Source organism: Meriones unguiculatus, chromosome 6 (assembly GCF_030254825.1).
Source record: "Meriones unguiculatus strain TT.TT164.6M chromosome 6, Bangor_MerUng_6.1, whole genome shotgun sequence".
Taxonomy (NCBI): domain Eukaryota; kingdom Metazoa; phylum Chordata; class Mammalia; order Rodentia; family Muridae; genus Meriones; species Meriones unguiculatus.
In genome coordinates, this window is record NC_083354.1 from 103431651 (window position 1) to 103447492 (window position 15842).

Sequence of the window (15842 nt, forward strand, 5' to 3'; positions counted from 1 at the left end):
GTGGTTTGCTAATTCTAAACCTGAGGTTGATTATAATGCACGTTATTTTTATTTTTTCCATGATTGTTTTTTAGCACTCTCTTCTCGATATTAGTTTTCCTTCTGTGGCCAAGTGTGCATAAGCCTCCACGTGACCGTTCAGTTGGCATCTATAAAATACACTGCATCATCAGAACAGCCTCCTCCCTTGGCTTTCCTTCCATGTGCCTGTGGGACATCTGTTCCTGAGTCTTTTCAAGTCAGCTTGAACTCTTCTTTTCATCTCAGATACATAAATGTAGCCATTCTCCCTTTTCTAGTATTCCATACTGCAACAAATTTCTAGACAGAATATTTTATTGCACAGACCAGTAAACATAAGAATCATCCTTAATGTATCAGTCTTCCTTAATTTTCATTTTAAAATCATGATGTTTGTTTTGTAAATATTTTTCAAGTGTCTACCCACCCATGTATTCTTTCCTACTGGGACATCTAGTTTGGGGGGCTAATTTAATATCAACTTGACAAAATAGTCATTTTTTTCTTTTTTTATTTGTTTATTTACTTTATATCCCAAGGGTGCCCTCTTCTGCTCCCAGTCCCCCCCTCTCCTCCTTTCTCCTTTCTCTCTCCCTTTAACACCCCCAGAGGAGGGGAGTCTCCTCTTCCCCCACATCAACCTTCCCCAGCATATCAAGTCACAGCAAGACTGAGTTTATCTTCATCCCCTGAGGCCAGGCAAGGCAGCCCTGCCAGGGGAGAAGAGATTTCAAAGCAGGCAATAGAGTCAGAAACAGCCTCCTCCTCCACTCCACAGGAGACACACACGAAGACCAAGCCATCCATTGGCTACATGTGTGCAGGGGACTACGTCCAGACTATGGATTCTCTTTAGTTGATGTCCCAATCTCTGAAAGCCCTCATGAGACTGGGTTGGTTGTCTTTGTTGGTCTTCTTGTGAGGTTCCTGTCTCCTCCAGGTCCTTCTATCTTTCTCCCAACACTTCCACAGGACTCCGGAGCTCCGCCCCGTAACCTACTTGGCTGCAGGTCCCAGCAAGTGTCTAGATCTCCAGGTGGCTGGAGCCTCCCAGACAATAGTCGAGTTAGCCTGCTGTCTGCAAGCTTAGCAGAGTGTAAAGGGCTGGCTCTCTACTTTGGTGTGTGTCTCAGGTTGGGCGAATTATTGTCTGAACTTTCCCTCTATCGTTGTTTCCCTACACTCTATCTTTAACCCTACACTTCTTGTAAACAGGGTAATTTTTGGATCACAGATTTTTGTCAGTGGGTTGTTGATCCCCTCCTCCCACTAGTCCTGCCTGTCTAGGGGTGGTCACTTCGTTCTTCATGTTCTTCCCTTCTCCTTTCCGGTAGCAGTCTCTGCTAGAATCACACCCATATCCTCCCAGGAGCCCACCCTGTAGCAGGCTGCTAGCTTGAACAAGAAATTTCCCTTCTTGTTCCCAGCCCTTTTATTTCCCACCCCCTTCTCCCTACATCTGATCCCTACCCTCCCCATTCCATCTCCTGCACAGTTCCCTCTCTTCTGTGATCTATTCTATTTCCCCTTCTGAGTGACATTCCAGCACTCTCCCTTGGGCCCTCTTTGTTACCTACCTTCTTTGGGTGTGTGGATTATAGTATGGGTAACCTGTACTAATATCTGCTTATAGGTGAGTACATACCATGTGCGTCTTTCTGGGTCTGAGTTATCTCACTTAGAATCATCTTTTCTAGCTACACTCATTTACCTGCAAATTTCATGATTTCCTTGTTTTTTATAGCTGAGTACTATTCCATTGTGTAAATGTACCATATTTTTCTTTATCCATTCTTTGGTTGAGGGATATCTAGGTTGTTTCCAGTTTCTGGCTATTATGAATAAAGCTGCTATGAACACAGTTGAGCAAATGTCCTTATTGAGTGGTGGGGCATCTTTTGGGTATATGCCCAGGAGTGGTATAGCTGGATCTTGAGGTATGACTATTTCCAATTTTTTGAGATAGCACCATATTGATTTCCAGAGAGGTTGTACAAGTTTGTACTCCCACCAGCAATGGAGGAAGATTCCTCTTTCTCCACATCATTGCCAGCATGTGTTGTTACTTGAGGTTTTGATCTTCAACACTCTGATCTGTGTAAGATGGAATTTCAGAGTCATTTTGATTTGCATTTCTCTGATGGCTAAGGACATGGAGCTTAGCATTCTTTAAATGCTTCTCAGCCATTTGAGATTCCTCTTTTGTGAATTCTCAGTTTAGCTCTGTATCCCACATTTAATTGGACTACTTGATTCATTGATGTTTAATTTCTTAAATTCTTTGTATATTTTAGAGATTAGCCCTCTGTCTGATGTAGTGCTGATCTTTTCCCAATCTGTAGGCTGCCATTATGTTCTATTGACAGTGTCCTTTGACTTACAGAAACTTCTCAGTTTCATGACATCCCATTTATTAATTATTGATCTCAAAGTTTGTGCTATTCATATTCTGTTCAGGAAGTTGTCTTCTATGCCAATCAGTTCCAGAATTTTCCTCACTTAGTCTTCAAATAGATTCAGAGTCTCTGGTTTTATGTCAAGGTCTTTGATCCACTTGGACTTGAGTTTTGTGCAGGGTGATAAGTATGGGTCTATTTCCATTTTTATACATGCAGACATTCAGTTTGACCAGCACCATTTGTTGAAGATGCTTTCTTTTATCCATTGTATGGTTTTGGCTTCTTTGTCAAAATTCAAGTGCCTGTAGGAGTGTTAGTTTATTTTTTCAATTTGGTTCCATTGATCAACCTGTCTATTTCTATGCCAATACCATGCAGTTTTTATTACCATTGCTCTATAATATACTATTGCTCTATACTATAGCTTGAAATCAGGATGTTGACACTGATGGACCTTCTTTTATTGTACAGAATTGTTTGGTTATCATGGGTCTTTTATTTTTCCATAAAAAGATAATGGTTGCTTTTTCCAGGTCTATAAAGAATTGCATTGGAATTTTGATGGAAATTACATTGAATCTGTAGATGGCTTTTGACAGGAATGGCCTTTTTACTATGCTAATCCTACTGATCCATGAGCATAGAAGATCTTCCCATCTTCCAAAATCTTCAATTTCTTTCTTCAAAGACTTGAAGTTCTTGTCATACAGGTCTTTCACTTGCTTGGTTAGTTACACCAAGACATTTTATAATATTTGTTGCTATTGTGAGGGGTGTTGTTTCCCTAATTTCTTTCTATGCCCTTTTGTTGCTTGTATAAAATAGGGCAACTGACTCTTTTGACTTAATTTGTATCCAGACACTTTGCTGAAGGTGTTTATCAGCCATTGGAGTTCTCTGGTAGAATCTTGGGATCACTATGTAAATTAGCACATCATCTGTGAATAGCAAAACTTTTACTTCTTCTCTTCCAATTTATATCCCCTTGATCTCCTTTACTTGCTTTATTGCTCTATCTAGAACTACTATATTGAAGAGATGTAGTGGAGTGGGCAGCCTTGTCTTGTCCCTGATTTTAGCAAGAATGCTTTAAGTTTCTCTCCATTTAACTTGATGTTGGCTATTGGCTTGCTATATGTTGCTTTTGTGTTTAGGTGTGTGCCTTGAATCCCTGATCTCTCCAAGACTTTAAACATGAAGGGGTGTTGGATTTTGCCAAAGGTCTTTTCAGCCTCTAATGGGACGATGTTTTTTGTTTTTTTTCTTTCAGTTTGTTTACATGGTGGATTACATTGATGGATTTTCATATGTTGAACCATCCCTGCATTCCTGGGATGAAGCCTACCTTATCATGGTAGATGATAATTTTGATGTATTCCTGGATTCGGTTTGCAAGTATTTTATTGAGTATTTTTGCATCAATGTTCACAAGGGAGATTGGTCTGAAATTCTCTTTCTTTATGGGGTCTTTGTGTGGTTTAGGTATCAGGGTGAGGTGACTGTGGTCTCATAGAATGAGTTTGGCAGTGTTCCTTCTGTTTTGATTTTGCGGAAGGCTTTGAGGAGTATTGGTATTAGTTCTTCTTTGAAAGTCTGGTAGAATTCTGTGCTAAAACATTCTGGGTAGGAGGTTTTTGATCTTAATTTAACTTTGGTGTTATCTAACAAGAAAAGCATCCATTTCATTTAGATTCTCCAATTTTGTGGCATACACTTTTTGATCTTAATTTAACTTTGGTGTTATCTAACAAGAAAATCATCCGTTTCATTTAGATTCTCCAATTTTGTGGCATACACTTTTTGGAAGTACAACCTAATGATGCTTTGGAGTTCCTCAGTGTCTGTTGTTATATCCCCACTTTCATTTCTGATTTTATTAATTTTAATACTTTCTCTCTGTCCTTTAGTTAGTTTGGCTAAGGGTTTGTCTATCTTCTTGATTTTCTCAAAAAAAAAAAACTTTTGATTTTTGTTGATTCTCTGTATTCTCTTTGTTTCTAGGTTACTTATTAAATCCCTGAGTTTGATTATTTCCTGCTGTTCACTCCTCTTGGCTGTGTTTGCTTCCTTTTTTCTAGAGCTTTCAGGTGAGCTGTTAAGTTGCTAGTCTAAGCTCTCTCCACTTTCTTTCTGAAGGCTCTTATCATTATGAAGTTTCCTCTTAGCACTGCTTTCACTGTGTATCGTAAGTTTGGGTATGTTGTGCCTTCATTTTATTTGAATTCTAGAAAGTCTTTAATTTCTTTCTTTTTTTTTTCTCCCTGACACAGTGGTCATTAAGTAGAGAGTTGTTCAGTTTCCATGAGTTTGTAGGCATTCTATTGTTTCTGTTGTTGTTGAACTTAAACCATGGTGGTCTGACAGAATACAAGGTGTTATTTTGATTTTTTTGTATTTGCTGAGGCTTACTTTGTGTCTGAGTATGTGGTCAGTTTTGGAGTAGGTTCCATGAGGTGCTCAGAAGAAGGTATATTTTTTCTGTTTGGATAGAATGTTCTGTAGATGTCTGTTAGGTCCAATTGACTCATAATATTGGTTAGTTTCGTTATTTCTCTGTTTAGTTTTCATCTCAGCAATCTCTCTATTGGTGAGAGAGGTGTTGTATGGGGTTCAATGGATGATTTTAAGCTTTAGTAGTGTTTCTTTTACAAATGTAGGTGCCCTAGCATTTGGGGCATATATGTTCAGAATTGAGACATCATCATCTTGGTTGATTTTTTCCTTTGATGAGTATGAAGTACCCTTCCCCATGTCTTTTGATTAATTCTTCCTCCTCTTCTATTATTCTTAGGTTTTGTCTTTTAATATTGTCCCAGATTTCTTGGATGTTTTGTGTCGGGCCATGGCAGGCCAGTAGATGTGGGGAGGGACTCTTACCTGCGGCTCCTTGATCCATGCTGGTCTCGGAAGCTGCAGACTGGTGTGGGTCTCAAGAAATCCTGATGAGTTTCTTATGGATAACATTTCAGGAGTTAGGGTCCATGATGGTAAAGCGGGGTTATCAAGCAGCAGGTGGCTGAAATATCAATGAAAGCTCCTATCTTGAACCACAAACAGGAAGCCAAGGGAGGCTAACTCAAAATAGAGTCTTTTGTCACCAAGAGTCTTTTTTAAAGAAGTTATTTCAACCGATGATGAATTTCTTCCATCAGATTGGCCTGTGGACAATTGATTTTTTTTTATTGATTTTTTTAATTGATTTTTGATGTGGGAGGATCCAGCCCTCTGTATTTTATGTGCAGATGGTCCTGGGTGCGATAAGAAAGCAGACTGAGCAAGCTATGAGAAGCAAGCCAGTAAACAGCAGTTCTCTATGGCCTCTGCATCAGTCCCTTTCTCCAAGTTCTTGCCCTGTTTGAGTTCCTACCCTGACTTAAATCAGTTATGCATTATGATGGAACTATACACTGAAATAAACCCTTTCTGCTCAAGCTGCTTTTGGTCATAGTGTTTAATTATAGCAATTACCCTAAGACACCAGTAAGTCATTATTCAATAACATGATAAAAATTCCAATATTCATCTAGCTACATGAGCCTCAAAAATTCATCTTTACTGTATTTGTCACTATTAAATATACTCAACTGTTAATTTTTACATTTAGGATTTAGAAAGATTTCTTAACATGTTCTTGAGACTGTATAACTCGACTTCTTCCAGGCTCTTTCTTTTTATTAGGATGCTATCATTGTTATACCACTGTTATATCTGTCAGACATGCTCCCTTCCTTTGATTTCTTTCACTAAGTCACCTACTGCCATGCCAATTTCTCCCTGTAGGAAGCTAATTGTAAATCCTGTTTTCTATGTTTTGATTACCTAGGTGATTCATCTTTCAGAACTTAATTGTGGTACCCTAAGCATAGCTGTGATGGGAGTTGCTAAGAATACTCTGTCTGTAGACCTTCATGGCACTGGCCTAACTGCTGTGGTAAACTTCATGGCTAAAAGCACCGTGAGGCAGAAAGGTTTATTTCAGCTTACAGCTGTAGTCTATAAAAGAGGGAAGTCAGGACAGGAATTCAAGACAAAAACCTGGAGGCAGCAACTGAAGCAGAAACCATAGAGAAATGCTGCTTTCTGAATTTCTCCTTGTGGCTTGCTCAGTTTACTTTTGTATACACTGCAGGATCCAGGGTTGGAACGACCCACATTGGGTTAGGCCTCAGACACACATCAATCATGAATCAATAAAGTGCCTTACAGACAAGCCTACAGGCAATAAAACGAAGGCATTTTTTCAACCGGCTTTCCTCTTCTCAGATAACTCTATATTGTGTCATGTTACAACAACAACAACAGAATCAACCAGGGTAATACCATTTATCTTTCTTAATTTCACAATTACCAAGTTGGCAATTAATTGTGACTATTGGATTAATGTCTGTTTATTTACCACCAAACAATAACACTATATGTTATTATGAGAAAGAACCATATGTAATTTTATAGTGGTATCTCGCTACTAAATGGCACACAGTAGATACTTAACAGGTATTTGATCAACTTTTAAGTGACTTTTCTTTTAAATCAGCCCATTAAGCTCTAAATTTTTTACCAATTGAAAAAGGATTCTGTAAACAATACACACTACAGATTTCATACAGACAACATAAGCTCGCTCCCATGAGACTATTTGATGTTCTAAGATTTGCCTGTGGGTGGGTTATAAAGCTGGTATACAGAAATTTAGAATATTTTTTTGGTAGAAAACAAAAATTAAAAATTTAGAACCAAACTTAAGATTGAATCTTCCATTTCTACATAAATATTTTGAATCCTGAGGACCAATCTCAGGAAATAAATGCAAAGAAGTAGCAAATTGGTAGTTAGCTGCTAACTAGAAGCCCATTTGCAACAAATGCATACAAGTGTGCGGAGAGTGCAAGTGACCAAGAATATTCACAAGAAACACTACTGAAACTCTCTTTTGTAAAGAAAACTCAAGAGAACTATTGTACAGCAAAAAATATAGCAATTGAGTGACAGAAGAGCTGGCCTGAGGACTACCTTTATTTATAACTTCCCCTATTTTGGTCAGTTAACTAGTGTCTATCAGTAGCTTCTACTATACAACAAAGGCACATAGCATGCATTTCTCAGATTCATAAATATGGACTTGGATTCATCATTTCTAAATGATTCATTATGAGTCATGAGATGGAGGAGTATGATCATTTTTACATATGACTACAATAATCAGAGTTCAATCCCTTCCCCTTGAAGGTAGACTAGAATTAATTATTTCATTAGTGCCAATGAAATAAGGTAAAAAAAAATGAAATGTATGACTTCTAAAACTGAATCAGAAAAGGTGGAAATCCTCTTTCTTTTGTGTGTTGAACATTTGAAGTAATGCTAGAAAATGATGTTTAAGGACTCAAGGACGCCTGTAGAAAGGTGCCAGTGGTGAAACCCTGAGAGGTTCGATCATAACGAAACTAGTGGTGCACCCTGGGAGTAAATCCTCAAATTCCCATCAAAACATGGAGACTACAGGCAGGGCCATAAAAACTACAACTGTGTTTTATGGCAGAGGTGGATCCAGAAGCCTTCTCCAAATTCAGAAATTACAAAGGATGCATTTTTATAATGCTTTTGTAACGCTTTTGGGCTTTACTGAAATCTATTACGCAATGACAGATAATGAACCAGCTGCTTCCTGATGCCTGGGGCCATGTAAAACAATCACAAGAGGCCAACCTCAGCTGTGAAGTGTGCTCTGGTGTAATCTGCTCTTGTCCAAAACTGAAGAGCCCATCTTTAGGTCAGACTCAATATTAATGAGCTGAACAACGTACTTCTCTGCAATAAGTTAGATTACGTCACCCAAATGTATCAGATTCTAGTCTCTGGAGATTTATGGTACAGGGATCTTTGGAAATGTGGTTAATCAAAGACTTGACACCACACAGTGCTAGAAAGTGATGTGGCCTTAAGACAGGAACACCCACCCAGGATGCTGGCAGACAGGAGGAGATAGGAGAGCTAGATTATGATCTTGGACATGAGCCTTCAGCTAACACTTTAATTTAAAATTTCTGATCTCTAGGAATGTGACAGAATGCATTCCTTTCCTTTTCTTTTCTTTTGATTTTTTTTTTTAACCAGCTCATTTCTGATAATGTTCTAGGGCAGCCAAGGGAAGCGGGTGCGTCATCCTATGAGGTGGGAGAATGTGGGAGGCACTGCTAAGCAGTAGCCGAACAATATCTAATCAGCGTTAGCATCCATTTGGAAAGTGTGAAGTACTGTTTACTGATCCTACCAAAAGTGAATTAACAAACACAACACATAAGCAAAGGAAAGAATTAAATAAGAAGGTAAGGGCCAATGGGTTAAGGTACTTGTGTGCAGGCCTACAGACATGAGTCCCTGGGTTTCACATAGTAACAGGTAAGGACTTGCAAGAGTTATCTCCTATCTTCCACACATGCTGCTGTAAGCACACACCTGGACTCTCTCACCTGCACATACTAAATAAACAATAGAGTACCCATAAAAGCAGTTTAAGAAACTAGCATAAAAGGAGCCAAGATTAACATAATACCAAAGTAAAGAAAATGGGGAAAGGTGAGTTTTTTGGATTTCCAGGAGAAAATAAACATTGAAATATAAACTGAACATTAGTGCCTCATTAATTAATCAGATGTAAGATTTTGTAGAAAAATACATGTAAGGCAAAATAATTAAATGATAAATACACTGAAAAAGTGATATGGAAGGTATGTCCTATGATTAGTGTTTGTAAATAAAGGTAAAACATGTGCAGTTGATTGGAAGACTATGGAACTTTGCGCACCGCACATACCCCCCCCACACACACACACACAAGCTAGATGAATATGTAAATCGGGCTTAATGGCCCCGGTAATAAAAGTTTGGAAGACAGTAGTGCTGAGGGCAATTTGACCTCTGCAGGCAATGCTCAAGAGGTTTCAGAGGCGAATAACATCATCTGGACAAGAGACCATTTTTGTAATATTTTGGCAAAGCATGTGGCTGCTTTCAGCCCTTATCCAACAGACCCTCCTGGGACTAATTTGCAGTTTTGTACTAATATCATTGGCAGAGGGGATTTTAAGTCAGCCTAATATTAACTGTGCCACGTGGTCACTCACATGTACATCTAAGGAGAAAAGGAGCAAACAGAGCAAAGAGAAATAGAAAATGTATCGTTTGAGGAGAAAAAGAGAACCAAGAAATTTGGTATTGGAGCTCAAGCAGATGAGAAGGTTAAAGGTCTGATGCTAAATGGAATAAAGGAAGTGGTAACCTCTGGGCATGATATCACCCAGCTAATCCTGCAACCCGGAAAGGAAAAGGTCAGTGAAGAATGTCCTTGGCCTAACTAAACAACAAGGGAAAGTTTATGCAAATATAATTCAAGGTGGGGACAGGATCCAGGTCCAGCAAGCTGGAGAACATGGCAGCATCAGCAGATCTGGCTTTAGAGTTAAGGATACAGGAAAGAGATTATGAAATCTTCCATGGTTAAGGAAAACTGTTGAGGCGAGGCACATGGCAAGGGAGTCCTCCCAGAGAGGCCCAAGGTAGCATTGTGTGAAGCTGCCAAGGTGAGGCCTGGATTAGGAGATCCCAAGATGTTGGAAACGTCAGAGCATGGGGTATCTGCCATGCTGTGGACAGGATGTGGAACCAGCCCAAGAATAAGTGTGTTTCCATCAGCAAAGCTAGAAAATGTGGAAGACTTGAAGATCTGTCTACTCAGCCTTTTGATATTGGTCAGAGATGACAAAATTTGGAGAATGCCCTGCTGAATTTCAGTGTTGCTTTGGTCCAGTGTTTTATTAAGAAGTTCCTGTTCCACCCTTTAAAAACAGTAATGTATATTCTGTGCCACTGTATGTATCTGTTGAAGCAAGCATATGATCAGCGTTTTGATTTTTTTGCTTTTTCAGGGTTTTAATTCAGAGATTGCCCTAAGGCTCAACAAAGGACTCTGGGATTTTAAACAGTCTTGAAACAGACTATGGAGAGTTTTGAAGTTGGGCTGGATGCATTTTACCTTCTGATATACCTACAAGCCTATGGGGGCCAGGGAACTAAATGTGGTGTTTTGAATGAGAATGACCCCCATGCACGCATATATTTGAAAGTTTAGTTTTCAGCTGGTGGAACTATTTAAGAAGGATTAGGAGGTGTGGTTCTGTCGGAGAGGTGTGTCACTGAGGGAAGGATTTGAGGTTTCAAAAGCCCATGCCCTATCCAACCTCTGTCTCTGCCTGCTGTCTGTGGATCTGGATGAAAAAGCAGCTCAAACCACAGCTAATAGTGATTTTAGATTTTCATCTGTGGTTTTTCCATGTTATAAATAAACTGGAAATAATGTTTACATGAACCAAAATGCCTGTAGGAATCTATTACATTGACACTGTTAAATCAAGAGATAGGAAGTGTTTTCTTTCACTATGAATTCATACTCTGAGCTGCTCTTGACAGGCTTGAATGTTAATTTCAGAAGGCTACTCTGACATTCTGCATGCCAACTTAAAGTCAATTGTTGATCAAACACTTGGCAGACATACAGAGGAGTTTACCATTCTCTTATGGAGGCATATGAAATTTAACTTTATTAGTTTTCCTGAGCATTGGCCTAACCAAAAAGGATTCTAAAATATTGTTATACAATTTGCTAGAATGCTCCAATAATTTAATTCAGTGACATAGTTCATATGAGACAATGTATGTTTAATCAAAAAATGTATTTACAATTTGTTATTATTCTTGGGGTTAAATAAATAAAAGCTGATAGAAAATGACTTATTAGGCAAGTCATTTTCATTAGTTTTAGCAATAAGATATTTTAGAAAATATATGTTTTGTTCCTGTGATATTTACAGTATGCCTTAGGTGACCGGTACAGACACATTTCCAAAGGTATGAAGTAATCATGTTCAAAGGATACAGTGACCCATCTGCCAAATGCCACAGGAAACCAGGTCACTGTTTCCTTGTATTAGCTTCTGTGCAGGGTTTTGCAGAAATCTTTGAACAATGGTCATCAGTAAGTGCTGAATCGTTAAACAATTATATGCGCAGGCACTATTTCCTACAGGTTGAACAGCAAATGAATACATTTTAGAGTCAGGAGACCACTTACCCTTTGTATGAGCAATAAGAATGATACGCTTTCCTGAATGGCAGATGAAGATTAAAAGCCTGCTACTAATCTTGCCCTTGCTTTACTTACTGTTCTGACAATGTCATTCAGACTAAGACTGTCTAAGTCTGTGAGAGGCTCTAGCCTGAAAACCCTAGCCTGCTGGACAGAGCTACTCCGACTTCCTCTTAAGAGATTGGGACTCTTATTTGAGGCGATATTGTACATATTTGCTTATTTTTCATGTAAAAAAGATTATTCTTGATGTCTAATAAGTGGAATCAGGAAAATTTACTGTCCTTAAAGTGTTTATATGAACATCAGATATTCGAATGTTATTTTATAATTGTACGTTAGGGACATCTGCATCACTTAACTATATTGTTTTATATTATTACAGGACAAAATGACAGGAACTGATAGCAATTGCCCAAATAATGAACCAAACTTTTTTAAAAAACATCTATGTGATGATACAAAGGTAATGATAATTTAAAATTTACTGTGAGCTTGATTTTATATGTACTTTTTAGATAATTAAATTAATTCCATGATCTTTTTTATCACAATGACAAGATTATCCTTTGTCTATTATGTTATACTATGATCTGTTATGTATTAATTTTACAGATACCCTGTTCTCAAAAGATAAAAACTGTATAAGTTTGTCCTTATTTCCTATTTTTCACATTAAAAATACTAATAACACTGAGTATAAAGGCACAAATATTTTTCCCATTAATTTCTTGTAAAAGAAAGTCCTTGTTAAAATGTTTGTGCACACACACACACAATCATTTAGTTTTAGATGGTTTGAAGTTTTTTTAGTATTTACTGACTTTATACTAAAGTCAGCTCTAGTTGGTTAACTACAGTGGAAAAATATACACAAAAGTTTGTAGCTTTCCCCAAAGAAACAGATGTTTTTTGATATTTGATAGTCTTTCTAAAACTCACCTGGCTGTTAATATCACATTATCACATAACCGTAAATTCTTTCCATTTTTTTTAAACTAATTTAACTAAAAAGCTTTATGTCTTAGGTTAAAAGGCTCTTCGTTTTCATTTTACTTTATTGTCAGCTTTTCCTCCAGAGCTCAAGCGTTCATAAACGGGAGCAAGAAAACCCACACCTACCTTCCCTTCTTAGCGGCTCAGCAGCCTTCTTCTTCGGTTATCCTGTTTAAAGCATATCGTCTTGTAATGTGTTCGCCCATAAACTGCAAAGCCACATGTACATAATGGAGAATCAACTTTTTGAAAGTCAGATAATCATTAAACCAAATTCTGGGCACTTCGTGTTCTCTGTCTCCTTGGAGCCAAGCAGTTTCATTTTTGTTACTAACCACTGACGTGATTAACCGGAACGGAGAGCTGGGGAGGAGGTGGGGCATTCCTAAGCGACAGGGCTCTGGCCTTACGTTCGCAGCCCTTTTGATTTTGTTTCTTCCGATAGGAAGCTGCTTTTCTAAACCGTGCTGCTCGCAAGTTGAAGCAATTTCTTAAAATGAATATCAGCGAAGAGTTCAATGTCCACTTACTGAAAGTTTCGATAGGCACGCAGACGCTGGTGAACTGCACGAGCAAGGTAAGCGTGGATTGCGTACTGCGAGCCAAATACACGTCACTCCTGTTTGGGAGGCCTTTTCTGGTGGTCACCACTACTGTCGCGGAGCTCGAAGCGCTGTTGATCTAGAAGGAAGACTCAAACTTTAGAAAGCTGCTCATGCCTCGGTTGCAAAGTCAGAAAGCCCATTTGAATCTGCTTTAAAAGGTTAACCAGTCTTGAACAGTGACCATGCTGGTTTGTGGGCGATGGATTATTTCTTAGATTTCCATTAAGTTGTTCCATCAAAAGGGAAGCAGGTGAGTTTGCATACACTTTGAGAAGTCTCAGGCAATCCAACATGAAATAAAAAATTCCAAGTACACAAATATGCAAGCTAAGAGGAACATAAATATGCCAAGGGCCTGTGTCCAAGAATTTGGAAAGTTTAGAATATTTGCATATCCAGAATTTCAGAGCTAAAAAGCAACATTTATTTTCTCCTACATTTTTGACATTATGTATCATTGTACATCGCTATTCATGGTGAATGAATGGTCAGGACATCTCACACACAATTCTGTTAATGTTCACCTTCCTTACAGAAAATGATGGGGTTTCTTCATATAACCTACACATACCTTCCTATGTCCTTTAAATTGCATGTAGGCTTCTTCAAACACCTACAGCAATGTAAATGATAAGTACTTAGTTATTATGTGTACTTTGAAAACAAAGACAAGAAAATTAGCTCATACATGTTCAGTACAGGAGCATTTTTCTTCAAATACGTTCAAATCGTGGAACTATGGACATATACTATACCAACACTGGTATCATGGAAGTACCATCTGTATTCCCCCTACTCAAGTACAGCAATTAGTCAAGTGAAATTCAATTGGTACTTTAAAAATGTTCTGGTGTATCCACTGAAAGATTAAAGAAAAATTTCTTCAGATCTTTAAAACTCTGTCATCTACTCTTTGAAGTTATTTAAAAGTTACATGATTGCTTTACTCAAGTATGTAACAAATAGAGATATGAATTTGTGACTAAATTAAGAGATGAGTTCATGACACATCCATTACAACTGTGTCACACTGGCTCTCACCTCTTTGTGGGATCTTATCCTCATTTGTGGACTGAAGTAAAATCATCAAGGTCACAGCTTTAGCAAAAAGACAGAACAAAGTAAAACTGGTAAAGCACTGAGAATAATATCTGACCTAGAAAATACTCAATTAACTGATTCTTCACTAAATGAAGAATCACTCTACCATGTCACATGGCTCAGAGAAATACAATTGCTCTCCGGTTATCTACTGCATACAGGCATCTCTCTATATACTGTCCCGGTAGCATTTAAAAAATTCTTAATTAGGTGGGAAAAACTAACTTATGAGGCAGATAGTAGCCATATTCTATGAAGCATTAAATTTTTGTAGCAGATTCTAAAGTACCAGTTGAATTAGTTATAGTATTGTTAATCTAAATATTTTCAATGTTACATCCTTCCAAAAAGTTTTTTTATATAAAAGTCCAATTAAATTATGTAAAAAAAATGTGTCCTTTATGAAAGTTTAGACTATCATGTCCACTGTTACAGGGTGAAAAATGACATATAAAACATTAAGAATAGTAGCTTTGATTTTCCTGTCAATCATAGTTATCATCACGGGTTTTAAGATGTCATACAAGGGTTTCCATTCTGGCATACTATGTAGTGTATAATCTAATGTGATGAAAACGGAAAAGCAACTATTTTGAGACTCATTCTACTAAAATATTAAATTAAATCTTATAAATTTATTTCCCAGGATGAAAGAAATTTAAAGGAACAGAAAAAGAATGATCCATGTTTCCTAAAGAGACTACTGAGAGAGATAAAAACTTGTTGGAATAAAATTTTGAAGGGCAGTATCTAAACAGGACATTCAGTAGTAACCTTCAAGAATCGCCTGGTCCATGCCGTTTGAGGGGTTGAAATCCCCCCAGAAGTTGCTGGATGCCTCCTGGCTAAATGGACAGAGCATCAGGGAGACCCACTAGAAGATGGACATGAGCAATCCAACTGGTTGCTGCGATCAGCACAGACATATGGACATGCATCAATTGTACTGATTTTGTAAGGGAATCATGTCATCAACAATACTTTTTTAAACCTTTCCAAACACTTCAAAAGATACCAAGTCTGCAAGATTCACGGCCACAAGGATTCAAAGCCACCATTGTTTTCTAGCAAAATGAAGATACGTGCATCAGGAAACCACCTGAGGAGAGGAACTGTCACCTTGTGGACTGGAGACTCTGCAGGGCTCATGGTGATGAATAATGCTCATGAAAACAAGAGTCACACACCTTAAACTGACAGCAGCAGCAGCACCAAAAAGAAGCTAAACGCACTTAAGACACATATCCAGAAATGTAGTTAAACATGAATGTATAACACTTACCTTCAGTAAAGAGCATAGCAGATATTTTTAAATAGAAGAATTTTTAAAGATAGAAATGCACTTAGTCCAAAGATACTGAACCTTAGTATTCGGTCACTTTTGTCATTTATGTATAATAAAGCTTGTATAACTGAGTTTTCAATTTGGGAAGTATATTTTTAAAAGAATAATATATGTTAGACTTTGAATTAATGTATATATTTAATTTTGACATTATCTATATATAAAATATTTTCATACACTACCAACTGCCTACTTTGGAAAGTGCCTCTTTTTAAAATAAAGGACCTTCGTGTTAA

The 15842-nt window shown here is 37.8% G+C and overlaps 1 protein-coding gene and 1 long non-coding RNA gene across 2 annotated transcripts in view; one reads left to right on the forward strand and one right to left on the reverse strand.

Annotated features, from left to right (window-relative positions):
• The window catches only part of LOC132654744 (uncharacterized), a 229602-nt gene extending 216731 nt beyond the window's left edge, over positions 1-12871 (reverse strand). The window contains exon 1 of the long non-coding RNA XR_009592453.1: positions 12682-12871. This is a non-coding gene — a long non-coding RNA (uncharacterized LOC132654744). The remainder of the gene's footprint in view (positions 1-12681) is intronic.
• Positions 1-15842, forward strand: part of Il7 (interleukin 7) — a 43473-nt gene extending 27631 nt beyond the window's left edge. The window contains exons 3-5 of the mRNA XM_021650032.2: positions 11945-12025; positions 13001-13132; positions 14908-15842. Coding sequence (XP_021505707.1) covers positions 11945-12025; positions 13001-13132; positions 14908-15015 — 321 coding nt within the window. The 3' untranslated portion in view covers positions 15016-15842. The remainder of the gene's footprint in view (positions 1-11944; positions 12026-13000; positions 13133-14907) is intronic.